We start from the raw sequence: 27,069 nt of genomic DNA on the forward strand, positions 1-27,069 counted from the left end.
TACTTCAATTCACAGCTCCTGCGTTTCGAGGCTTTGTACCATTTGAAAGGATGTGTTCAATTAAAGACCAGAAAGGCCACACTTGAGCTGTCAGCTGGTCCTTGAACAGCCCTAGGTTTTTATTAATAATGTAGGGTATTACTCTTTCATTCAAATTCTCAAAGTACAGATCTAGTTTTTAAATTTTTATTTGAGGTACATGTTAAAAGTTCAACTGTTTCATACATTAACATTTCCTACTGAATTTGTGATTCAGATGAAATAATGAATTTCAGTATTTCTACATTTATTTTATGTAAAGTGAAAATTAAATCAAATGATCTAAGTATTTCAAAGCAGGTTTTTGGATGAAGGCTATTTTAGGAAAGTTGGCACTTGATTACTACTAAATGTACTTGTTCAGCCACTCCAGTAAATTCCTTCTCGCCTCGTCAATGTAGGGCTTGTCTTCAGGTGAGCAGTCTTCTCTCTTTCGATGCACGAAGCCATGAGTTTGCCCAGAAAATGTTTTAATTTGATATGCAACTTTGCAGTGTTCCTTCAACTTCTGGGTCAGCAAAGAGACCTGGTATGCAAATGATTTCATGAGGACACAGGGTTTCAACCCTTTAGTAATTATTTTCCATTTCCCAAATCTTCAGTGAGTGTTGAGAATAGAGATTGAACATCAATGCTTTAAATCAGAAACAAGTTCCACAGCTACACTAAATTATTTCCTTTTAATTGTGTAACTAGCACAGTTCTTATCTTTGGCAAAGGAGAGATTTCAGAACAATATAAAAATGATACAACAGCAATTATTTGAAATCATTTGTATGAATGTATTAGTTACTAATAACAATAATTTCTAAATGACTGCTTTTGAACCACATTTTTTTCTTCTGCTTTTTTCCTTATCAATTTACTGGTTTAAGAAATCCATGTCTTCAAGGTCATAGACTTTATGGCAACTTTGGCATTACCATGGGGGTGCGGGGAGGGAGAGCCTGTTTCTACACCAGGCCACACTGAAACAATTCCTTCAGATGTGGCATTAAATAATTGTGTTTTGGGGGACACAATTCTACCCTAAGTGGAACTATATAAGTGAAATTTAGTAAAACACATCTTTACTTATTTTTATTTAAGAGACAGAGTCTTGCTCTGTCATCCAGGCTGAGGTACAGTGGCATCACCATAGCTCACTGCAGCCTTGTACTCCTGGTGATCCTCCTATCTCAGCCTCCCAAGGAGCTAGTCTTTTCTTATTTTTTATAGAGATGGGGTCTCACTACGTGGCCCAGCCTGGTCTTGAACTCCTGGACTCAAGTGATCCTCCTGCCTGGATCCTCCTGCCCAGGCCTGCCCCATGCTCGGCAAAAAGCCATCATTAAAATGTTAATGTTGGGCCAGGCACGGTGGCTCATGCCTGTAGCCTGTAATCCTAGCACTCTGGGAGGCCAAGGCAGGCGGATGGCTCAAGATCAGGAGTTCGAAACCAGCCTAAGCAAGAGCGAGACCCTGTCTTTACTAAAAATAGAAAGAAATTAATTGGCCAACTAAAAATATATATAGAAAAAATTAGCTGAGCATGGTGGCACATGCCTGTAGTCCCAGCTACTCGGGAGGCTGAGGCAGAAGGATTGCTTGAGCCCAGGAGTTTGAGGTTGCTGTGAGCTAGGCTGACACCATGGCACTCTAGCCTGGGCAACAGAGTGAGACTCTATCTCAAAAAAAAAAAGAAAAAAAAATGTTAATGTTGGAAAACATTTGGAAAACAAATGAAAACTTTAGGACTCCCCCCCACTTCCCCAGAAATGCCAAATCGTGCTATCAAATATATAAATGAGAAGAGAAAAAATGCCAACTTACTTGCTCAAGTGGAATCACAGCATCATTTTCAGCAAAAATGAACAGTGTGGGGTTCTTTAAACTGTAAACATCTTCAGAATCCTTGACGATGCCTGAGAATTGAGTACAGGGGCGTGAGAGTATGATTTCCACGCTCCTGCCTTGGAAAACCACATGCATATGGTCTCATTTATCACGGTAAAATATGCACTCTGGGAGCTTTATTTTCTAGCATTCCACAGACGTGGCCTCGCCTTATTAGTCAGACCCTCCTACCATCTACAGTATTCAGTAGGTATCAGGCCTTTAAATAACGGAATTGGACCTTGTAGGCCCTGTGCGGTGTAAATGTCAAACTGTCGCTCTAGAAGTTTCTCACGTCTACACTAGCCCCACAGGTTCCGGCTTAAGTGCACTCAGTGGTTTCATGTGTAAGAGGAGCGGTCGTTTGAACAGGTGTTGATGCTCAGACAAGACCACAAGTGTCAAAGTGGGAGACTGCCTGGTCCCAGCAGGTCATTCTATAAAAATCAGTTTTCATCCTTCGTCTCAGAATCTGAGATTGATTCTGAAATTAAAAACATGCTCTACCGGACCCAGGCTGTCTGAAAACAACCTGTGGGGGTGCCCACTTCTGTGGGAAAATAAGAAGAAATTTTGCAGTAAGTTACATTTTAAGATAACACCAGGTAGAAAAAAAAAACTGATGTTTTTTTTCCACTTCCTGCCAGCAGCACAGAAAAATTAAGTAACAGAGAGCGTCTCCTCTCACCTGTAACTCCTTTTTAGGAGGGGGAGAGACACAGAAAAGATGCCCATGCTCCCTTTGCCCCCTCAGGCAAAGCCACACCATGTGTGGCTGGACCCGTTTGAAGTCCTCTGGGTCGGAATCCTGCCACGCGCGCCGGCTCGCGTACTGCACAGCAGCGGCCAGGAGGTGGCGCCCGTGAGGCGTCCACGCCTGAGCGCCTTGTGCTAATTCGCACAAAGGCACTGACTCTAGGGGTTTGCGACAGCAGGCCCCTTTGTTCCAGAGGCGACCGGGCACTTACTGCATTTATTAACACGTTCTTTTATGTTCAGCATTTATGGTCTGAACGCTTCTATATCGTAACTGGGCACTTACCGAGTTTATGTTCTTTTGTGTAAGCCAACATTTAAAGGGTTTTTTTTAAAAAATGCAAAAAGTAGACGAAAATACCACAGTGAGGAACCATTAGGCCAAATGAAAAGCATTATGATAGGCCGGGCGTGGTGGTTCAGGCCTGTAATCCTAGCACTCTGGGAGGTCGAGGGGCGGGCAGATTGCTCCAGGTCAGGAGTTGGAAACCAGCCTGAGCAAGAGCGAGACCCCTTCTCTACTATAAATAGAAAGAAATTAATTGGCCAACTAACATATATAGAAAAAATTAGCCGGGCATGGTGGACGCATGCCTGTAGTCCTGTAGTCCCAGCTACTTGGGAGGCTGAGGCAGGAGGATTGCTTAAGCCCAGGAGTTTGAGGTTGCTGTGAGCTAGGCTGATGCCATGGCACTCACTCTAGCCTGGGCAACAAAGTGAGACTCTGTCTCAAAAAAAAAAAAAAAGCATTATGATAGACTACAGACAGTTCCTGGGCAACAAAGTGAGACTCTGTCTCAAAAAAAAAGAAGCAGCATTATGATAGACTACAGACAGTCCCTGACTTCTGATGGTTTGACTTACAACTTTCTGATGTCATGGTGCAAAAGCAACATATATGCAACAGAAACCACATTTCAAGTGCCCATACAACCATTCTGTTTTTCACTTTCACCATTCAATAAATTACCTAAGATAAGCCAATACTTTATTATAAAATAGGTCTCATGTTAGATGGTTTTGCCCAACTGTAGGCTGATGTGAGTGTTCTGAGCATGTCTAAGGCAGGCTACGCTAAACTATGATGTTAGGTAGAGTAGGTGTAGTCGATGCATTTTCAATTTATGATATTTTCAATTTACAATGGGTTTACCAGGACGTAACCCCATCAAAAGCCAAGGAGCATCTGTATTATAGAACATGGCCAAATTGCCTTGCATGTCTTTTTTGTTTTTTACATTTTTTTAGTCTGAATGCTTCTATATCATAAACTTAGTATGCGATTTCTATACACAGATATAATGTTCTTATTTCATTGCTTTGATAGCTTTGGTTTGCTTTGCTAAAATGTATAAGTTGCTATTTACATTTTAAAGTGGGTTTTCCTTTCCCTTCTGTCTAGTGTGTGCACATATGTTTGTGTATAGTTAAGAGCAATTCGTATCTCAGAAAAATATTTTCACAGATGTTGCTCATAAAAGTATTGTTTGATATTAATCATCATCTCAGAAAGAACTGCTATCCCCTTCATCCTAGGTGAAGAAATGGAGACCTCAGGTTAGGTGACTTTCCCAAACTCACACTGTTGGGACTCAGGCCTTCTCACTCCCAGTGACATCCTCTGTTTAACTACACTGCAAATTTCCACTTTTTTTTTTTTTTTTTTGAGACAGAGTCTCACTTTGTTGCCGGGCTAGAGTGCCATGGCGTCAGCCTAGCTCACAGCAACCTCAAACTCCTGGGCTCAACCTCAAACTCCTGGGCTCAAGCAATCCTCCTGCCTCAGCCTCCCGAGTAGCTGGGACTACGGGCATGCGTCATCATGCACGGCTAATTTTTTCTATATGTGTTTTTAGTTGTCTAGATAATTTCTTTCTATTTTTAATAGAGACAGGGTCTCACTCTAGCTCAGTCTGGTTTCAAACTCCTGACCTTGAGTGATCCTCCCGCCTCGGCCTCCCAGAGTGCTAGGATTACAGGCGCAAGCCACCTTGGCTGGCCAGTTTCCCTAAGATGGCCGTGTCTGCACTACTGGGTTTTGTGTGGCACTAGGTCAAAGCAGCTTGTGGTTGCTGTCACTCAACCATTCCTCCTTTGCATTGTGTAAAAATGCACCAGGCAGATGTACCGTAGACGGAGACCCCCGCCCTGAGCTCTGAGTATTTCATCATCAAGTGGTGGACGGCAGCCCCACCCCAGCAGAATCCCACGACGCCAATTTTCTGGGCGTGACACTGTTGCTTCAGGTACCTCAAGACAGCATCGACCTCTCTAGAACGGAAAGAAAAGGCATTCAGGAATCGAGGGTTATTCTGTGAGCTCCTCAAAGGGCTGTGCCGATGGTAACAGGGCTGTTGTCAGCAACTGTTATTCGAAGTTGTCCAAGGTTCTTATTTTCAGAGCTCCAGCCCTCACTACCTCCTGCCCAAGCCACCCGTCACGCCAGCAGGTCTCCGTGCCAAAGCCAGCCCTCCTCCAACTGCCCAACAGCTGCAGGCACGGGGTGCTCTTTCCAAAACACGGATCTGACCAGCTCTCTTCGGGACAAAGGCCAAAGTCCACAGCATGGCTCCTAAGACTTCAGTCCAAGACCTAGTCCCTGCTGCGTGCCCCAGACTCCTCTCTCCCCTCCGGCAGGCACGGGCCATACTGTGGGCAGCGCCCCAAACACTCTCTGCCTGCACACCCTGGAACTCCCAGCTCTGCACTGCTCGCCTCCTCCTGCCCCAAAGAGCGAAGCAAACTTTGGAAAGCCACCAGGCTATTTAAGCCACAAAGCACCAGGCAGCAAGAACAGTAGCCCTCTGGCAAATGGGTTGTCTGCAAACTGATTGCTTGGAACTCAGAACACGTTTTCAACTAGAAAGAGTGTAACAAAGTGGAGGTAGGGTGCGAGGCCAGCCCAGAAAGTTCTGTTTAATCTGGTAGGGAACAAACACTGTATGTTTGCAATTAAAAAATGTAAGTACTATGCAATTCTATGACGCCTACTTTTCTTTTAATCATAACATATATTTGAACACATTTAAACATATGTACCATACCACTCTGTGTGCAAGTGGTTATTTGCATAATGTTTTCTTGCAGGATTTAACTAATCCCACAAAATAAAGTGTAGCAAGTAATAGTTTTTGTCGTTTCTAGTTTTAGATTTTTTCTTGAATGCTTTGATCTTAGGAATAACTGTCTTAATTGCAAAGGACAAGAAGGAAAAAGGCATTTCTGTAAAAATCCTTTAACTGACTCAAGTGAACTGTGTTGCTCCCAGTCTATTCCCTGCTTTTCTGGGAACACCAGGATTCAGCTTTGGAGGAACAACCTCTCCCCATGATCAGGCCACATTCTTGGGTGGCTCCGCCCTCAGTTCCAGGAGTAAAGTACATGGCTCAGGCCTGGGCAATCAAAGTTTGGCAATCTCTTGGACACAATGATTAGTTCAAGGATGGATTTCTGACTCAGTCCTAAACAAGGGGACAAAATGAGACTTGCTGAGCTGCTTGGAGAGAAACCAACAGAAGGCTGGAGCTGCTGCAGTCATTTTGCCACCAAGAGGTGGGAGCTGCCTGAGAATGGAACCATCATACAGGAAATGGAGCTGAGAGATGCTGGGAGGGCGAGTCCTGGGGATGTCTTTTAAGCTATGAAACAAACCCTGCTTGAAGCCAAAAACTACCTCTTTTCAGTTCTATGAACCAATACAAATCCCTCAACCCCTTAAGCAGTAAGTATTCAGGATGTGTTTTCTGTCCTTGCAAAGAGAAGACACCAGGACTTGTGTCTACTTTCAAAGTTCCTGTTTCCATCTTATGCCTCCCTTTAAGAAGTGTGGCTTTCCTTTTCCCCTGTGGGAGAGTCTCATGGGTGCTCTAGCCCTGCCTGCACCAGTCACAAATGCAAGGCAGACCCACACGGCATTTTCGTGGAAAACAGCAAAATGTCCTAATTATTCTCCCTGCCTCCCATACCACCCCTCCGCGCCCTGGCAAAGCTGAATTTTGTATTCTTAGTGCCACAGTCTTTCTGGTTCTCTTGTGTTTCCTCTTCCAATGTGCTCGTAACGTCTTGCTTTGTTTTTCTTGGGTTGGGAGGTTGGGTCCCTGGGAAGCCAGCTTGGATTTGGACAACAGCCTGCAGGAGGCTTACGGGGGGCTCCTGGGGTCCACCCTGAGGGAGAGGCAGGGGAGGGCACAGGACTGGCAGAGACGTGGGGCTGTGCTGCCCTGGGTGGGGGGGCTGGCATGGCTTTTGAGTCACCTCGTTTAGGGGTCAGGGAGCTGGGCCTTCACACCCTACAGTGCCCATTCACTGGGGCTGACTCAGACAAGGTGGCCAACACCCCAGAGAGCTGGGGGCTTCCCGCAGGCAGCTCTCCCAGCAGGGGAAACAGGCCCTTCCTTCCCGAAGACAGGTCGGGTGGCCCCTCGCAGCCCCACCACATTTCGTCTCATCTGCTCTAGGAGCAGGGCTTCGCCAGGTGGAATCGGACCTATAGCATCTAGCCCTGGTCTCCTACCTGCAGGACCCTGAGGTTAATACTTTCTAACATCCACAGTCCCGGGGACTCGGCCAGGCTGCAAGCTCCAAGGGCAGCCAGCAGCACCTGCCCATGGTCCCCACAGAGACCCCACGGAGACCCTAGGGGGACCCAGGTCTGCGCAGGCGCCTGGCCTGAGCCACAAAGCACTGCTATTCTGCATCGGCCCCTAGAAAGGGGCGGCCCAGTGAACGGGGGGAGGGCCCTGCTGAGCTGACAAGGGCTGTGGGCAGAGGGTTGCCCACTGTCCACCAGACCAAGAGAGGGAGACCAGTAGCCCCAGAGTCAGCTCTGGAATGCTGGGAAGTTCAGGGCACTCTCGTGGTAGAAAAAGGGGCAGAAGGTTCCAGGGACCGAGTGGCCACAGGTGGGTGGCCACATTATTAGCAGTCGCCCTGGCCTTGGCTTGGGGGGCAGCTTATCAAACAGAAGGCTGACGGTGATCAATCTTGGGGCTCACATATGTGGTGCAGGGGAGAGTCAGGTGATGGCGAGTCGAGGGCTCGGGGAGAAACGGCCACTCGAGTCAGCGGCTAGTGTTGGGGGAACCCCTTTTCCCCTGGGCTCAGGCTTTCTTGTGCAGGAGGAGCTTGTCCTTAGAGAATATTCCTGGCCTCTTCCCCCGACTGTACTTAGACTTCCAGACAGAAGGAAGGAGAGCTGACCGGCTGACAGCTCTGGTTTTTCTAGACTGGGCAGAGCAAATGCAGGCAAAGGCTGCAGCCTGGGGGTTCCTCTCCAGCTTCCAATTAGCTCCTGGACCCCGGCAACAGCAATCCTGGTTGGGTGAGTCTGCTCTAGAGACCCAAGGTCCTCCTCAGGTGGATGGAGTGAGACAGATCTAGGCTGGGTCCGGGGAGCCTCTGGGTCTCAGATCGAAAACCGCGGTTTCCAACCGCCTCAGCAGCACTGAGGCTGGCACTGGACCTAGTTGCTTTTTTCTGCCCCTCTTCTCAGCTGGCTCTGCAGCCAGGAGGGGAGGAAAGGGCTGCTGGCCCTGTGGACCCAGTAATCCCTGTGGATTACCCAGGTCGGGGTAATCAGTCCGGCCCATTGCCTCCACCAGGTTCCCCTGCACACCAGTGGCACCAAGAGTGTCCCAGAGAGCGACACAGGTGAGCTTGCCGGGGCGGCAGGAGTGCTGGTGGGCTCCCAGTCTGCGGCTCAGAACTGTGCTACATGAGAACATTTTTCCTTCACGTTCAGGAAGGACTCTGGGCTGCAGCCACTCGATGCCCTGCCTGGAGGTGTGGATGGGGGTGTCTGAGCAGCGAAGCCAGGCCCGCTCTCTGGGCCACACGACACACACAGCCCTGTCCTCGGGTAACTTACTTATCGATCTTCCGGGCATTCTTTGTTTTCAACCACTCATGGAAGGTAGACCGGTCGGCAGAGGGGTGCCATGGCTCCTGCCCTACAAAGAAGTCTGGAACAATGGCTCTATAAAATAAGGACATGAACTGATCTTAGTTTCAGAACTGCTCAGACTGGTTTATTTGCTTACGTTTATTGAGAAACTCGCTGAGTTAGAGATTCGAGCTCAGAGAAAAGGAAAAGTAGTGGGTGTGAAGGCCAACTCTGATTGCAGCAAAGAGACCACCTGGCACCAGGCCACCACGGGCGTCACAACCGCAAGTGCGTGGCCTCTGGCAGCCGGCTCATAACCCTGGGAAACGGCAGGGCCGTCAGGCGGGGCACGCTCCCCACTGGACACGCTGGCACAGGCCGAGGGGGCACCTGGGCACGTGGGCGCGGGGGGAGGGCGGCTGCAAGGCCCCTGCTGCCCTGGGGGACCTGCCCCTCTCGGCCGGCCCTGGAGCTCCCTGGCCCTTCACAGGAGCCTCGGGCCGGAGGGCACACCTGGTGAGCGTGTCCAGTCACCGTGACCAAGCAGTTTTCACCAGCCCGACAGCAGCAGGACAGTTTCCTGTCCAAAGGGCACAGTCCGAGGCAGGCTCTAAAAGAGGCTGCAGAGAGAAGACGAGCCTCGCCCGGCCCGTGTGGCTCTCCCTCACAAGTCAGCCCAGAGGGACGGAGCCAACACCGCCCGGCCCGAGGCCTGTTTCCTAAAATAAAGAGTCGCCGCCTGGTTGGGGGAGCACCCCTCCTCCCTCGGGGGTAGACGGAGCACTGACGCTCGGTCGGAAACCCCAAGTTCGGGGCTCAGGACCGCTGCACACTGCGCGTGACCCTAAGAGGTCATTTAACCACTTTTACCCTCCTGTCCTTGACCTGACAAAGAGCGCCCTGCGCCGCCCAGCCTCAAAGGCAGAGTCAGCTGTGTGAGTGTGAAAGTGCTTTGCAAGTCACAGCTGTCTACTCCACTGTGACGCTGTGACTCCAGCCAAAGAACCCACCATAAGACAACACAAACCGAAACCCATCAACCTGCTGCGTGTGTCTGGGTGAGCTGGGCAGTCTCGAACCTCCGTCTTTACGGTTTCCTTCGGCTCTGCAAAAGGAGGGCAGCAGCACTTCCTCCCCCAGGGGTTGCTGGCCGGCCCTTCGCATAGGCTCTGGCCGAGCTGGAAGGAGCTGGAAGGCGATGGGTCGATGGGTCGGCTGTGTCTTAACTATTGGGCCCGCCCCTGGGAGGCTCAGCCGCCTCATCCTCAGGAGGGAATCGGGACGTGAAAAAGGGAAACCTCAAGGGGGACGTTTTCACTCAGCACTCAAGTCTGCAGCAGGCTGCAGTGGCTGTGATTCCTTTAAACCAGTTTCTCTCCCTAGAAAAATAAGGTAGGTGCGCCCTCTGGTTTCCATCTTCTCCTTTTGAGAAAACAACAGGAATCGGGGAGGTGCGCAGGCTGGAGCCTGTGGGGTTTACGCTTTCTGAGGCTGGGGAGGAAGGAGGGGTCCCTGCTCCCCTCTGGGCTCTCCTGAAGCCTTTGCCAACACCAGCAAATGACAAGCAAACAGGTGGCAGCCCCACCAACGGCAGCCATGGCCACCTGGACGGACAAAGAAGTAAACTCTGGGAGACACGCAAGGTCTCACTGTACAATTTCTGGACCCCTGTCTAATTCAGACCGGGCCATGGTGGGACATGTCTGGACCAGGAAGAGCCATGGACGCCCGGTGGTCCAGGTAGCCCTGTGAAATCTCACACGGGGCTGGGATGCTTCAAGTAACGGGCCCGCTGCAGAGCAAGGTCCGCCCAGGGGTCCAGGGCCGCACGCGGGGAGAGAACTGCCAGTGTCCAACACGCCCACGGGGCCAGGTACGCCCAGGGGAACACAGCGCCCAGGGACTGGGTCAGGAGCAGTCGGCTTCCACTAGGTGGGGGCTTAATTTCACCCATTTCCCATTTCCCTTCACCGCAGGGAGATAAGGAAGCAGATGATGTGAATTAGAATACTGTGCAGTCAGGGAACAAAATAAAGCGCAGAAATTTACACGCGTGTAAACAAAGGAACAGAACTGTATACGTACGTGTATCCGTTTCCTGCGATCATGTCAGCCATATACCTGGTATTGGGCAACTGCCAGCCGAATATATCCTGAATGACAATCACAGCTTTGCCTGCGGCAACAGGGGACTTGGTGACATAAGCTTTGATGTGCTCGACTTGAACTTCACACCCCATGCCTCCATATTCCAGCCTATGGCCGATGTCGCAGGGGCAAGGGTTGGCTTCGTTAGCCATTGCAGATGTCTGAGTCAGGCTACAGAGAGAGAAGCACGAGTTACGTTCTGAACGGTACCCATCTGAAGATTATAAATAGTAAGTAAACTAACATCAAGATTACAGAAAAAAACTGTAATCCTAGCACTTTGGGAGGCCAAGACAGGAAGATCACTTGAGGTCAGGAATTTGAGACCAGCCTGGGCAACATAGTCCGACCCACTCCCCACAAAAAAAAAATTTTTTTTTAAGTATTATGACCTTTAATAATATGTGCACATGGGACAAAGGTCAAATGGTACAAAAGGGTATATCGGAATAAAAAGCAAACTGCCCTCCTTGCCCTGTCCACCAGCCATCCAGGTCTCCTCCCTGAAGTCCATCATTGTTTCCAGTTTCTTATACATCGTTTGAGACGTTTACTATGAATGCATAAACATTACACGTGTGTATCATCAACCTTAAGAAATTTAACGAGGTTATTTCGTGTTTAGTTCTGCACTATTAAATCTAACGAGTTATATCAGCTGAGCGCAGCGGCTCATGCCTATAACCCCAGCACTCCGGGAGGCCAACGCAGGACAGCTTGAGGCCGGGTGTCTGAGACCAGCCTGAGCAACATAGTGAGACCCTGTCTCCATAAAAAAAATAAGAAAAATTAGCTGGGCATGGTGATGCATGCCTGTAGCCTCAGCTACTTGGGAACTGGGGTGGGAAGATTGCTTAAGCCTAGGAGTTCAAGACTGCAGTGAGCTATGAATACACCACGGCCCTCCAGCCTGGGCAATAAAGTAAGATTTTGTCTCTAAAAAAAGAAAATTATAGAAAAAAATTAATTTTAACTACAACTATGGTATTCATTATGTAAGAAATCAAAGGTAACTTTTGGTTCTGGCAACACCACAGATTAAGGGTGCAAACACTAGAAATGACAGACTGGACGAAACCAACAAAGAAAAATAAAAACGGAGGAGCTCACAGGAAAAAGGGGGCTCCCCATGAGCCAGGACTGGAGAGGAAACGGAAAGCCAGAGTAAGGAAGACACAGGGGATGCCAGAGGCACCCGACAAAGTTGGGAGACAGGGCTGGGCCCGGGAACACACCTGAACAACCGAGTGCTTAGGGTTTTGTATCCAAGGAGGCCCTGCCACCACATGGGATGGGAATGTGTAACCGAGCCCCACCCCACAATGCTGAGCCCTCAAAGGTTGGCGTCTGGGGGAAGGGGAAGCCAAAACAAAACAAGAAAAGCTCCATCAACCAGGATTAGGAATATGGCAAAGCTCATCTCACTCTAAATTCTGAGTGGAAGGGAAAAAAGAAACCAAACCCCAACCCTACACGATCCTTGCAAGGGAAATACCTTGGCTGAGAAATCAACACAACTGACCCTCGGTCAGCAAAGCCCCTGGAACACCTGGCAGAGGCAAATGCAGATCCACTTTATAGCAAGACTTCCCCAATGCAGGCCCAAAAAATACTACCCGTCAAGGAGGAGCTCACTATAAAAAAACTACACACAAGGAAGCGATTCAAATAAACAAAAATCAGCAGATACAACCACCAGGGGAAATTTATGAAGAAAATGGGGTTTGAAATGTGAGGAGACCTCAAAAAGCTTGATGAATCAAAATAGAAAGCAGGAGAGAAAAAGGAAATTTAAAGACCTGTTAACTACAAGGCATGAAATAACACAGCTGAAATAATTTTAAGTCTCCTCAAGTGCAGTCGTCAGACTGGGAAAAAAAGAGTTAAACAAAGAGTTCAATCTGTAACTGACTATGAACAATCAACTGAAATAACCTTCAGACCAACCTGAGTTTAAATAAATGTAAACAGATTAAATTCACTAGTTGAGATAGATTCTCAAACTGGATTTTAAAAAATTGAGCTTCGATAAGAAAAGTGGAACTGGAAACACTGAACTAAAGGACACAGGTAGATCAGAGAACTATTCAGGCTGCTGTGATGAAATACCATAAACTGGGTAGCCCATGAACAACGGCGATGTATTTCTCACAGTCCCGGAGGCTGGGAAGTCCAAATTCAAGGCGCTGGAGATCCAGGATCAGGGAAGAGCCAACTTTCTGCTTCTTGGATGGCACCTTCTCCCTGGACTTCACTGTACAGAAGGGACCTGCCAGCTATCTGCAGTCTGTTTTATAAGGGCCCTATTTCCAAACACAAGGACTCTGCCCTCAGGACCTAATCACATCTCAAAGGCCCTATTTCCTAACACCATCGCCTTGAGGGTTAGGATTTCGTTAGAAACATTCAGACCATAGCAAATCCTACAAAGAGAGAATGATGAGATGAAAATAAAAACAATAAAGAAAATCCAAAAAGATTAAAATCTGACCCCTTGGAGAGTTATAAAATAGACACATCTCCAGCAAAACGAACCAAATAAAAAGGAAAGAATGCTAAACACACACCACCACCACGATATCTGGAATGAAAAGGTGACATCGTTAAAGATTTTCTCTTTAAAAATCATAAGAAATTAGTTCAAACAACTTTATGCTGAAAAATTTGAAGACCCAACAAAACTGACAACTTGGTAGAACAGAAAAGAGAGGGTGTGTCTTCCAACTATGTTATGTGCCTTAATTTACAAACCAATGTAAAAGTAAAAAAGGTGGTGAGATGACTCTAGGTTAAAAGAAACTAAAGAGAAACAAACCCAACTGCATCATGTGAACCCTAACTAGATCCTAGTTCAAAATCAGGAACAGCTATAGGAGACATCTGAGAGACAGCGGAGGGATTAAATATGAATGAAAGCTGACACTGTGCATTATTAATAATTACATAAGGTGTGATTAAGGTGTGATAATGGTGGTTATGTAGGAGAATGTTCCTAATTTTATTATAGAAGATGTGTGCTCAAGTGCTGGGAGATGAAGTGTCATAACATCTGCGATTTACTCTCAAACGTTTCACAAAATACATACACACACGACACACACATATTAATCGATACATAAAGCAATATGGCAAATTGCCAAGAATTATTGAATCCAAATGATCAGCATATAACTGTTTGCTATACTATTCTTTCCATTTCTCCATATTTGAAATTTTTTTCATAGTAGAAAGTTGGGGTGGGGGGACCTGACCAGAAATATTCACTAATCAGAGAGAAAAAAAATCAAGAGTGAATGTCAACTTGGAGCAAATAAAATCTGGCTATGGCATGGATACAAAAACTAAACAAGCACAAGATGAGAATAAAAAACTGAATGATTCCTTTACTTATAAATTTAGATACAAAACTCTTATGTGAAATATTAGCACGCTAAATCTACAATATATATATACATATATACATATATGTATATATATATATATATTTTTTTTTTTTTTTTGAGACAGAGTCTTGCTTTGTTGCCCAGGCTAGAGCGAGTGCCGTGGCATCAGCCTAGCTCACAGCAACCTCAAACTCCTGGGCTCAAGCAATCCTGCTGCCTCAGTCTCCCGAGTAGCTGGGACTACAGGCATGCGCCACTAAGCCCGGCAAACTTTTTCTATATATTTTAGTTGGCCAATTAATTTCTTTCTACTTATAGTAGAGATGGGGGTCTCGCTCTTGGTCAGGCTGGTTTCGAACTCCTGACCTTGAGCAATCCGCCCACCTCGGCCTCCCGGAGTGCTAGGATTACAGGCGTGAGCCACCGCACCCGGCCTATATTTTTAAATGTATCTATCATGACTGTATCAGGAATGCCAGGATGGTTTGCCATTAGACATTCTATGATGTAATCCATGATACTGACCAATTAAAGAAGTGAATCCATGTCATCGTCACAATAGATACAGAAAAAAGCATTTCGATAAAATTCAACAGCTATTATGGGTTGAAAGGGGCAATGATGCAACACAGCTGCCCACGTGAGAAAACAAACCAGATGGATCCCAGTGCACCACACGCAAGTGAGCGTATCAGACGGTTAGAAATCTAAGTTGGAAAAGCAAAACTAAGCTGTTAGAGGAAAATATAGGAGAACACGTTTTTCCCATATTTTGGAATAAGGCAGAATTTCTTAAATCAGAACTCAAAAGCATACACTATAAAGAAAAGGATTAACAAATTTCATTTCATTGTAACTGATTAAAAAAAAAAAAGTAAGACAACTGCAGAAAATTGAATGCTGAGTGGGTATTTTTGATGATATTGAGTGTAAGGCTGGTGGCAGGCACCTCCTCCCCTCCCTAGATCAAAAAAGAAAAGGCTCACAAGACCAGGCCCCGATGAGAACAACCACACCCAGGTGTCGACCTGGATAAGAAAGTTTTGGCTCCTGGATTCCCCAAATACTGCCAGCCCCTCCTATTTCTCAATGACCACCAAAGGTCACAATGGGAAATCCCCAGCTCTTCCCGCCAAAAGTCCCTAGACTGGCCCAAATGGTATAAAAGGACTCACCCACTTCAAATGGATGCTACTTCTCAGGCCCCACCCCCTTGGGACCCCAGAACCTCATCCAGGAGCACATAATAAAGCCACATTGTTTGGCCCCACTCTTTGTCTCTCTGTTTCTGTCACCACCAAAAAACTTTACATTGAGAATTGTTCATTTTGGCAGGGAAAAACAATGGCATTGGAGTTACTTTTTTTTTTTTAAAGAGTACTTGTCTTTCTACAGATTCATCATGACGTATACACAGATGAAATGATCAGGCATCTGGGATTTACTTCAAAAATAGCCCAGTGCAGGGTAGGGATGGAGATGTCTGTGTGTTGACAGCACTAGAGCCAGGAGTGAGCTCAGGAGCATCCTTTGCACTCGTCTCTCTACTTGTATACATGCTTGATACTTGCCACAACAAAAGGCTTTTAAAATTTCATTAATAAGATAACTAAGATAGTAAGATTAATAAGATAATAATTAAGATTAATAATAAAATAGAAGGCTCCATAAATTAAGAAAACAAGATAGACTAGGAGAAGATACTATTTTTAGAAACAGAGGACTTAATATCTAGATAAAATATATGAAGAATCCTTTTAAATCACCAAGAAAAAGACAACCCAGTAAGAAAATGCTCCAAAGATATGAATGAGCAATTTAAAAAAGAATACACCGGAATGGCCCATAAACATATCAAAAGATATTCAACCTCACTGTATTTAAGGAAATTGTATTAAGAACAACAATGAAATACCATTCTACATCATGCAGATCAGCAACAAGTTTGTGTTGGAGACTAAGACCCTCCACATCCCAACACTTGTCCTATGCGGGCCTCAGACTAAAATAGCACCCAGCCCTCCAGCTATAGTTCCGAGAAGAATGCATTCCATGACGTGCTTGCTCCAGGGCATGCTACCTGCAATTGGTCCCGACCCCCTGCCAGGTTGAGGTTGAGTGATCCATCACAAACAGCTTCCGATGCAGATAAGAGCTGATTGGGGCTGATTGGCCCACACCCAAGCCTCATCATCCCCCCACTCTATTTTTCTGTTTCTACTTCCTTGTTTCTGTATATAAAACCTACTAAGAAACCAAGAATCCAAGTAAAGTAGACCTTGACAACCATTTGCTTGGTCTCCTTCCTTTCTCTCGCCCATCTCTTTCAGGCACGGTCCCCCTCGCCCCCGCGAGTAACAGAAGGTCCCGCGGGCCAGTAACAGAAGGTCCCGCGGGCCGGGACAAGTTTGTTAATACTCAGACGGGGTACAATCGACACAACCCTGGAAAGCAGACTGGCAAGGTCTGGAAAATGGGAAGGCACCCTGCAACCCAGAAATCCCACACTAGATGTTTCTCTGGTGAGAAATTCGCACAGATACACGTGGCACATGCCATGAACATAGAAGGATGTTCTTGGCATTCCCAACGTGACAGCAACAATTGGAAGCAACGGAATTGACCACTAACAAGGCAATGGAACAAATTGTGATTTATTCATTGTTGAGGGTGGAACTGGGTTCCCAAAAAAGACTTGTTCAAGTCCTATCCCCCAGTCCCTGTGAATGTGACCTTAACAGGAAACAAGGTCCTTGGATATAAGCAAGTTAAGATGACGTCATGCTGGATTAGGGTGGGCCCTACATGCAATGACTGGTATCCTTATAAAGGGACAATCTGGACACAAGGACAGACACACAGAAGACGAGGCCACCTGCAGAAGGAGGGAGAGACTGGAGTGGTGCTTCTATAAGCCAGGGAGTGAGGAGGATTGCTAGGGGCCACCAGAAGCAGGAAGAGGCAGGAAGGGTTCTCTGCAGGTTTCAGAAAGAGCATGGCCCTGCTGACTCTTTGATTTTGGACTCCTGGGCTCCAGAACTACGAGAAAATTCTGTTGTTTCAAGCCACCCAGTTTGCAGCAATTTGTGACAGCAGCCGTAGGACACGGATCCACGCGTCAAAAGAATATTACATGGCAGTTCAATGAACAAACATATGAAAAGGCTTAAAAACATAATGCTATGGGAAAAAACAAGTGCTATTTTGATGCTAAGTAACAACCAAAAATAATATATATTTTATTAATAATAAATACACTGTAGTGAAAGTATCTTGTATAAGAACGAAACACATCACCATTAGGACAGTAGTCACTGGAAGGGAGGCGGGGAAGGATGGAGAATTGCTGGCTTTAATTATATTTGTTACATTTTATTTCCTTAAAAAGTTTTGATCTGAAGTCCGTGGGACAAAATGATATTGTCTTTTAAATCGCAGTGATGGGAAAATAGGTGGCTGTTATATTATTTCCTGCACTTCACTGAATAGTCTTAGTGTTTCATAATTAGAAATCAAGCAATTTGACTCTAAGGAGAAAGGGATTAATAACTAGCGCTCCAATCAAGGACGAAGGACACTAGTTTTCTTGGTTTTGTTTTCATAAGCAACATTATAGAACTGTTATCCGCAACAGCCAATAATTCAGCATTAATAGCAGTAAATGTTGTGCCCTGTAGCACTATTTGCTGAGCAACAATTCATTCCTTGGACTGATTTCTTACCCGGGCTGTCGTATGAGGACCGAGGGACAACAGAAAAGCCCAGCCATCCCAAGGCATTCTCAAATCTGATTTTTTTTTTTTTCACTTTTTCTTCATTTGATATCCACTTTCCAGAAGCAATGTTTACAGCCAGCAGAGCAGCGCTCTGGACTGATCTGGAAGGGCTATTCTCCAGCAGGACAGGCCTGGGCGTGGCCCCACCTGGGCGCCAAGACCACAGTGGGCAGGACGGGCAGGCTGCTACCCTTGACCCTCAATTGACTGTACTGTAAGCACATTCTCTGTATACGCCTTCCAGGATTTTTGCTTTTTTCTCGCCAAAATAACGCGTGTATTAAAAGATAATTTTCAGGCCGGGCGCTGTGGCTCACGCCTGTAATCCTAGCTCTTGAGAGGCCGAGGCGGGCGGATTGCTCGAGGTCAGGAGTTCAAAACCAGCCTGAGCAAGAGCGAGACCCCGTCTCTACTATAAATAGAAAGAAATTAATTGGCCAACTGATATATATATAAAAAAAATTAGCCGGGCATGGTGGCACATGCCTGTAGTCCCAGCTACTCGGGAGGCTGAGGCAGAAGGATCACTCAAGCCCAGGAGATTGAGGTTGCTGTGAGCTAGGCTGACGCCACGGCACTCACTCTAGCCTGGACAACAAAGTGAGACTCTGTCTCAAAAAAAAAAAAAAAAAAAAGATAATTTTCAGAAGAAAGTAAAACCATGACTCTTAAATATAAAAACAAACACATGTCAAGGATTTTATTTTACTCAGAGGATAGGAGGAAGTGAGGCAGATGTTCGCACTGGCTTGAAGGAAAAGTCAGAAAAGCACAAATTTACATGCTGTGAAGAAATGCTGAGATGAATTGCAAATGGAGACAGTTCTTTCCACAGTAGGGAAAGCAGTTGATTAATTCTCTACAGAGAAAAGACAGAATTTACAAATATCAGATCATTAGCCCATGACTTACAGAGTTGCAAAATGGCTCGAATACAATGAACAGAGGCAGAATCAGCCCAGAGGGTGTGCTATAGACACACATACTTTTCCACTGAAGCACAAAACCTCTCCTACACGGGAGAGGACCCTTCACTGTGAAAGAAGGCGTCAGCCTCCTCCTGCACCGGGCAGGACTGTGTGCCTGGCATACATGGTGGGGTCCTCATGACATGTGTGTCAACAAAGGCTTTTCTTGCTGGTGCAGTAGCTCACGCCTGAAATCCCAGCACCTTGGGAGGCCAAGGAGAAAGGATAACTTGAGGCTAGTTCAAGACCAGCCTGGGCAACACAACAAGACTCTGTCTCTACAAAAAAATTTAAAAACTAGCTGGGCATGATGGCATGCACCTGCAGACCCAGCTGCTAGGAAGGCTGAGGCAGGAGGATCACTTAAGCCCAGGAGTTGGAGGTTACAGTGAGCCATGACTGTGCCATTGCACTCTAGCCCAGGCGACCGTGTCTTAAAAAAATAAAAGATTTCTGCATCATGGCAAGTGTGACCTAGACCTAGATCAGGTCTGTGGTTTCCGCTGGTGAAGCTTCTGGAAGTCAAGGTGCTCTTCATGACTCCAGCAATGGCCAACACGTGCCTCTGCAGAGAACACCCTGGTGGCCGTGTTCTTTGACAGTGCCCACACTGGCTAGCAAAACAAATGCACGATTCCCTCATAAAAATTCATGCAAGATAGTGCCTGTGTATCACCATCAGGCCTCTCCCAACAGAGTGACCCTGTGGCCTCTCCAGTCCTGCCTCCCATAGGACAGTCCCTCTGCAAAATTATAAGCCAACACCTGTGGGGATCACCGTTGAGTTTGTGATCTGCAAACTCCAAGGGTATGCCTCTCTCCTAGGCACACCTTCCTGCGGCATTCCTTTACTCTGTATAAATGTGCACGTCTTGACTTCTTTTTTGAACCGGTTATAACATCTGTCTCTCTCTTTAATAAATAAAATGAAATCTTTACCATGTGTTCATCTTTATATCTGTATGAAAGTCATGATTTTCCTTTTGCTGAAAATTACCTTTTAACAGTGTAATGGGACAACATCCCCTTTTTCCCACTGGAAGTCAGAAATGGATGGCGAAGGACAGGGTGAGTGTGGTTTTCCTGCTTTTGTACCCCAAGGATTTAAGTGACTCAGAAGTCAGACTTCCTAACACAACAGTTCTCCAACAGACACAGAGAAGACAGTTCTTGGTGAGCAGAGAAGACTGGTGCAGATGCGACTGTAGCAAGCAAAGTCAAGGAATAAATTGATGTAAGCTGTAAAAAGTTAGAAATAGAAACCGAGTGTACGTAACAGGGGCTCAGGGTTCAAGGGGACACTCCAAGACAACATGGGGGATGGTGTCTAACTGGAAGGGCTGGCGTTTTTATTCCTTTACTGGTTAAACACTGTGGGGACTTGCATGGCGGCTGATTTTCAAACTTGGAGTGGGAAAGGCAGGGCCAATACTCAACGTCAGATGAGTGTATGCATGTCAACTCCTCCAAGTATTTATTCTTCGGCAGCCCTGCTTGCATTTTGCACAGGGTATACGGTGGAGACAGCGTGAATTGGGAAGCTACCTGTGATGAGCACACGCTGGCCTCCCAGCACATGCCAGCAGCACCCTTGCCTTTGGCTTTTTCTAGGACTGTCCCCAGGCCTGGGCCGGCTTCCCCACATACCAGCAGCAGGGCTCATTTCTGAGCACCTTATTTTAAATGGGCTTTGAAAACAACAGGTGGCATCTTCCATCAGCAAGTGGACATAAATCTCAGGGCCCAGTGTTGGCGGGGCCTGCCAACCCGCATTGCTGCGGTGTGTAAACAGTACAGTCCTTCTTGGCAACGCCCACCCAGCACGTAGGTCGGAAGTCCCGCTCTGGGACCCAGCCCCTCCCTCGCGTACAGCGCCCTAAGGCACTGCTGCCAAACGCGCACCGATCTCCGTGCAAATACGCTCAGCTTTTCAGCTTTATGCCAGTTAAAAACTATACCACCAGGATGTCTAACTGCAGGAAAATACTTACAGACCGCACTTGGCGGCCTGGAGGAAGGCTCCTCACGCCGTGTGGAGCGGCTAACACTACTGCCGGTCTACACGGCGTGGGGCTGCAGCTGCGTTTTAAGATGTACCGGCTACGCACCCACGGGACGCCCCTCGGTGCGCCCAGCGGCGCCGGCTCCTCCGCGAGAACAGGGTGTTAGTCCCGGGAGGTCGGCTTGCTTTCGGGAACAGACTCGGGGAGTCCTTACCTGTGCGCGCGGCGAAGCCCTCCTCCGCGCAGGCCGGCGCTGGCGTCCCGGGGCCGCGCACGGACTTCGTCCCGCCGCAGGGACGCCGGCGCGCGGGGCGGGCGGGGGCCGCGAGGGCGGCGCCTCCCGCCACGGGAAGTGGACGCGGGGCCGGGGGCGCCGGGGTCCCTGCGGGGCCGGGGTATCGACCCCCGAAAGCTGGAGCCCGGAGGGAGGCGTGGGGAGGAGAGGGCTGCGGGACGTGGGGGAAGGGAAGGCCGAGGGGGGAGGGGAAGGAGGAGGGGGGCTGGGAGGGGCAGGGGAGCCCGAGGGGGGAGGGGAGGGCGAGGCTGCCGGGTGTGGGGGTAGGGGAGGCCCAGGGGGGAGGGGAAAGCGGGGGGGATGTGGGGGGTAGGGGGAGGGGAAATCGGGGTGGGGGGTCAGGGAGGGGGAGGGGAAAGCGGGGGAGGGGGGAGGAGGGGGGAAGGGAAAGCGGGGGGGGGGGTCAGGGAGGAGGAGGAGGGGGGAGGGAGGGGGGTAGGGAGGGGGAAGAGGCCCGGGGGCAGAGGAGCCCGCAGGGGGAGGAGGGGAAGCCAGGCGCAGTGGCTAGGAGCCCAGAAGAGTATCTGGAGGCCTGGGGAAGGAAGGCAGCCAGCCTGTGACGTTTGTACTCCTGTCTGGCTCCTAAGACCTGTTACAACTCCTCTGTTGTAAATCAAAATTAATCTATTTTCAAAACGAAATTATTACACGTGCCAAAGAAAAAATATTCAGGACCCTCTAAATGTATTATGCCAAGGAAGTTAAGCCCTGGAGACTGGAGTCACGTGGCGTGTTTGCAGTTCTGTTTCTTATTAATAGATTGCAGATTAGCTCTCTTCCTCGGCGTTCTGTAAGTGACTGGGAGACAGCAGTGACCAGACTGTCCCCTCCTCCCATCACTGGTTTTTGTTGTAGATTGACTCCTATATTGTCCTGTACCTAACTCACACCCGATGGCACCGATGACTATGACATCTTCAATGTGGAATATTAAATATACCTTTCTTGAAAGAAAAAGAAGGAAAAGCCCATCTCAACTAATCAGATCATTGTGGCTATGGATCACGCCTTACGTACAAAGGTGTCGAAACTCTGTTAAGCCTCCCTAAACCTTGTCTATATACACTATCCCTAACTTCTGCCCTTTGGAACACTGACTCCCCTCTTTGGAATCTGTGCTTCCCAGGAGGCTCATACTCAAACTTTGGGCTTGAATAAACTCCCTTTAAACAGATTCCGACTTTTGATTATGTTAGTTTGATTATGTTAGTTTCATACATGCCCTGCTCCCCCATATTTTGGTCACCTGACCAAGGTTATGATAACGACTTCAACTGCCTGCAGAAGCACATCCTTCAAAAGGGACCCAAAGTGGGAACACACAAGAAAAGGGAATTCTAGGAAATACAGCTCAGCCTGGCCAAGTAGGCACGTTACCCAGCCATCACACCACGGTGGACTCACTTCTTGTCCTCCCCACTGCAAAGATGTTGTGGACTGAATGTTGGTACCCCCCCAAAATTTACATGTTGAAATCCTAACCCCCAATGTGATGGTGGCAGGAGGTGGGACCTTTGGGAAGTGCTTGGGTCATGAAGGTGGAGGTCGTGAATGGGATTAGTGCCCTTCTAAGAAGAGATATGTAGCTTCCTCATCTGTAAACCAGGAAAAGGGCCCTCAGCAAGAACCCAATCCTCCTGGCACCCTGATCTCAGACTCCCAGCCTTTAGAACTGTAAGAAATAAATGTTTATTAAGTCTCTTGGTCTATGTTTTTGTCATAGCAGCTGAAACTGAGTAAGACAGTATTATCCTGCTAGAGATATACTAATTTTCTTTCAAACAGGACCTATCACTTCCCAGTCTGAAACATCTACAGTTGAATTATTTTACTGGCTTGGGAGTCCTCCAAAATAATGGATATTTTATTAGCATCTGAATAATGAAAAGCAGTCACCAAAATGTTATTACCCAGAACAAATTGAGGACCTGCCCTAAACAAAAATTCTCGCTTCCATCCTAAAATGCACAAACTGCTTGCAACACCCAAAATGGCAGCTCTTCAGCTTCACCAATTTTAGCTCCAAACTCCACTGGAAAATGCATCACACACACAAGTAAATATTTAACCTAGGCTCTTAAAAAAAAAAGTAAAAGTTTCATTCTTATAGAAACTCTCAGCAGAAGTGAACACTAAGATTTCACGGAGTTCCCTGTAAATTAAAGAGCTATGACTCAGCAGTTGCTGCTGGCTACCCCTCCAAAGTTGTTTTTATTTTTCATTATGAAATAAAGATCTAAATTCCAAGAACAGAATGAGTCCAAGCTGAATTAACAAACAGGGCAAGGGCAAAGTTAAACAAAACTGCTGGCTCTGCTCAAACCCCCTGTGATTAACACTGACTTTGAAGCCAAGGTCAGAAAAAGTATTCCGTGGGACTGCTCCTCATGAAAGTTGGAACAAAATCAGAAAAAGTGCTGGTATGTTTCAGAACATCTCAAAATAATACCTGAGAGAGAACATATTCCACTTCATCTGTTACCATTTAAGGGCCAGTGCTGCTGACTCAGCAAGACCTCGGGTGCAGCTGCAGGGAAAGCACTGAATCTCCAGCACGGGGCAGGGGTTGCTGGCAAACACAGGTCAGAGGATAGAAGAAAGTGGGCTGATTTCCAGAAGGTTCTTGAGCCAGTAGGCCATCTTGTCACCCCAGATAGTAAGCCTAAATTTGCTTTTTATTTTTAAACTTTTTATTATGAAATTTAAAAATATACAGAATAGTAAAAAGAATTCAATAAACTCTCCCATACAATCCAGATCTAGATATAATTGTTAATATTTTGCTATACATGCTTCATCAATATTTTTTGGTAATTAAAGACAACATGACATTTCACTCCTTAATAATTTTGTGGTAGCCTCCAAGATGACTCATAATGTTTCCTGCCTCTGGGACTTCATACCCCTATGTAGTCTCCCATAGTGTGCCATGGTGGGTCTGTGGGGCCAACAGAAGACAGAATACTGATGGTACATCTCTTCCAACATTGGGTTATAGAAGACACCGTGACTTCCATATCTCTTTCTCTCCCCCCCCCACCTTTCTCTTTGTGTGTGTGTGTGTGTGTGTGTGTGTGTGCGTGTGCGTGTGCGTGTGTGTGTGTGTGTGTGTGTGTGTGTGTGACTAGTTTCTCAGATCACATGCAGAGGGGTAAGTCAGCTGCCACGTCTCGAGTAGCCCCATGGAGAGGCCTGTGGTGCATCAAAGAAAGTCTCTGATCTTCAGCCATGTGCCTGGGCCATCTTGGACACGAACCCTCTAGCCCCTGTCACATGTCATATGCCTGCAACAAGCCCAGCCAACATCTTGATGGCAACCTCCTGAGAGACCCTGAACCAGACCCACACAACTGTGGCACTTCCAGATTCCCCTGCTCTCATGAACTGTGCATTGTTTTAAGCCGCTAAGATTTGGGCTAAATTGTCACACAGCATTTGATAGTTCCTACAGATGTTGATACCTGGAAGTGGGGTGTAGCTATGACAAAAACTTCACGTGTGAGAGTGATTCTGGAACTGGGCTGTGGGCTTTGTCCGGAGTGTTAGTGAAAACCTTCAATTATCTGAAGAAGCTATTAATAAAAGACTCAAGTCTTTAAGGTTTGTAGGTGAGGGCTTACAAGAAAGTCGGGTAGATGCTATTAGAAACTGGGAGCAGGGCATCTTTATACAGTGGCAACACTGTTGCCTGCAATTATGTGGACAGAAGCAATGAACAAGGTGGTCTAGTCAAGGAGATTTTGAATCAGAATATTGAAAGTGCTGCCTAGTTGCTTCTAGTAAGATGCTAGAGGAGAGAGACCAATGAAAGGAAGGAGCTTTAAAGAAAAATGAACTAGGACTGAATGATTTTGAAAATGCCCAGCCTTCCCAGGTGGCAAATTATGCCACAATTAAGAAATGGCGGTGGGTCATGATAGCAACCTTTAGTCCAGCTACTGGGAAGGGAGGGGAGCTGAGGTGGGAGGATCACTTGAGCCTAGGAGTAGTTTGAGGTTTCAGTGAGCTATGATGGGGCCACTGCACTGCAGCCTGGGCAATACAGTGAGATCCTATCTCTATAGAAAAAGAAAAGAAGAAACGAAGAGAGAGAGGAAAGGAGGGAGAGAGAGTGAGAGAGAAAGAAAGAGTGAAAGCGATAAAGAGAGAAAAGGAAGGAAGGAAGGGGGGGAGGGAGGAGAAAGAAAGAAAAGGTAAAAAAAATGCTTTCTAAGAAAAGATCAAATCCAGGGTCCTGCCAGAATAGTTGTGGTCCAGAGAAGAATCCTGGGGTATGACTGTAAAATCATCTTTTTAAGATTTTGGAAAGATGTGAGGTGGCTCCTCAGAGTACTGTTCAGTCAGACAAAAGGCCCTGTATAGGTTAAAGGTGTGCCTTGCAGACTCTCTCAATCAAAGGTTAGTGCAGGTAGAAAGCTTAGGGGCATTGTCCCTCAGCCCTCTGCAGAAGCTAAGAGTAGGAAAGGGCTTATCTCAAAGAGATTTGTGGATATGGGATTTGTCTAATGAAGTAGACTCCAATAAGACTCACAGAAAATCCATAAAGTTTTTAAAATAATTATTTATACAGAAACATCACCAGCTTGGACTGAAAGGGACAGAGACAGAATAACACAAAAAGCAGATGTTAGACCTTCAAAACTCTACTGGCAGGAAGCAGGCTGAGGCTACTATAGAACTGCAAACACATGATACCTTTTCCCCCTCCCTTTTTGGAACAGGAGTGTCTAGAGTGGTTGGTCCATGACTGGTCAGTGGGGGAGGGTGCGGCAGGGGTGGACAGATAACTTTCCCAGAAGAACTGTGCTGGAGGCTGCGTTTATGGAAATACAGTCACACTTGGACCTGATTTAGATTAGGACACTGGACGGTGAACAGATGCTATGCTAGGATGAGAGGCTGGGGATTTTGGGAGGGGTTGACTAGATTTAGCATTTGGGAAGGATATGAATTTCAGGGGCCAGAAGATGGGCTGTGGTCTTCTTCTAGTTTGACCAGGTTGACTGCCCGGTAGTCACACCCTTGAGTATTGTCCCCACCTCTTTCACTCCCAGCCCTCATTGTACCACACTTGGTCTGTGAGACTGACAGCATGCAGCAACAATAACTGCATTATGGTTTAAATGTTTGTCCCCTCCAAAACTCATGTTGAAATTTAACCCCCAATGTGGTGGGACATGGGACCTTTTTTTTTTTTTTTTTTGAGACAGAGTCTCGTTTTGTTGCCCAGGCTACAGTGAGTGCCATGGCATCAGCCTAGCTCACAGCAACCTCAAACTCCTGGGCTCAAGCAATCCTGCTGCCTCAGCCTCCCAGTAGCTGGGACTATAGGCATGCGCCACCATGCCCGGCAAATTTTTTCTATATATATTAGTTGGCCAATTAATTTCTTTCTATTTATAGTAGAGACGGGGTCTCGCTCTTGCTCAGGCTGGTTTTGAACTTCTGACCTCAAGCAATCTGCCCGCCTCAGCCTCCCAGAGTGCTAGGATTACAGGCGTGAGCCACCGCACCCGGCTGACATGGGACCTTTAAGAGGTGATTGGGTCATGCACTGATCCATTCATGGATTGCTGGATTACTGGGTTAATGGTTTATCATGGAGGAGAACTGGTGGCTACACAAGATGAGGAAGAGAGACCTGAGCTAGCACGCTCAGCTGCCTCGCCATATGATGTCTGTCCTATGCCACCTCCAAACTCAGTGAAGAGTCCTCATCACATGGGGCCTATCCTCCTTGGAATTCTTAGCCTCCATCACTGTATGAAATAAATTCTTTTTCTTTGTCAATTACTCAGTTTCAGCTATTCCATTACTATATAAGCAACAGAAAAGGAACTAAGACACAATGGTATAAACCACATCTGGCATTAACTTATTTTTATAAGTGTGGCTTTTATCATGGCATCTTTCTCTAGCTCTCTCACTCTCCCTGTCAGGCCACT

The 27,069-nt window shown here is 47.0% G+C and overlaps 1 protein-coding gene across 3 annotated transcripts; it reads right to left on the bottom strand.

Moving 5' to 3' along the window:
- Positions 1-265: 265 nt before the first annotated feature.
- Positions 266-21,192, bottom strand: CMBL (carboxymethylenebutenolidase homolog). 3 transcript variants are annotated; one of them, XM_012791136.3, is made up of 6 exons: positions 21,044-21,192; positions 10,637-10,870; positions 8,537-8,644; positions 4,799-4,941; positions 1,852-1,943; positions 266-565 (listed from the first exon to the last, which is right to left on the bottom strand). In XM_012791136.3, exons 2-6 carry the CDS (start codon positions 10,849-10,851, stop codon positions 386-388), a joined length of 738 nt encoding a protein of 245 aa, XP_012646590.1. In that variant the 5' UTR covers positions 10,852-10,870; positions 21,044-21,192; the 3' UTR covers positions 266-385. The 3 variants fall into 3 exon arrangements, with proteins under 3 accessions (XP_012646590.1, XP_012646593.1, XP_012646591.1); XM_012791139.3 differs by lacking the exon at positions 21,044-21,192 and adding an exon at positions 12,852-12,981; XM_012791137.3 differs by lacking the exon at positions 21,044-21,192 and adding an exon at positions 12,809-12,981.
- Between the last annotated feature and the right edge of the window lie 5,877 nt (positions 21,193-27,069).

Source organism: Microcebus murinus, chromosome 11 (assembly GCF_040939455.1).
Source record: "Microcebus murinus isolate Inina chromosome 11, M.murinus_Inina_mat1.0, whole genome shotgun sequence".
In the NCBI taxonomy this organism is placed as follows: Eukaryota; Metazoa; Chordata; class Mammalia; order Primates; family Cheirogaleidae; genus Microcebus; species Microcebus murinus.

Excerpts from the sequence above, each read along its gene's own strand:
- CMBL (XM_012791136.3), bottom strand. The coding sequence starts at position 10,851 with ATGGCTAACGAAGCCAACCCTTGCCCCTGCGACATCGGCCATAGGCTG. Across the intron at positions 8,645-10,636 it reads ATCGCAGGAAACGGATACAC|AGCCATTGTTCCAGACTTCT; the intron begins GTACGTATACAG and ends CTTATTTTATAG. Across the intron at positions 4,942-8,536 it reads AATGCCCGGAAGATCGATAA|AGAGGTCGATGCTGTCTTGA; the intron begins GTAAGTTACCCG and ends TTTCCGTTCTAG.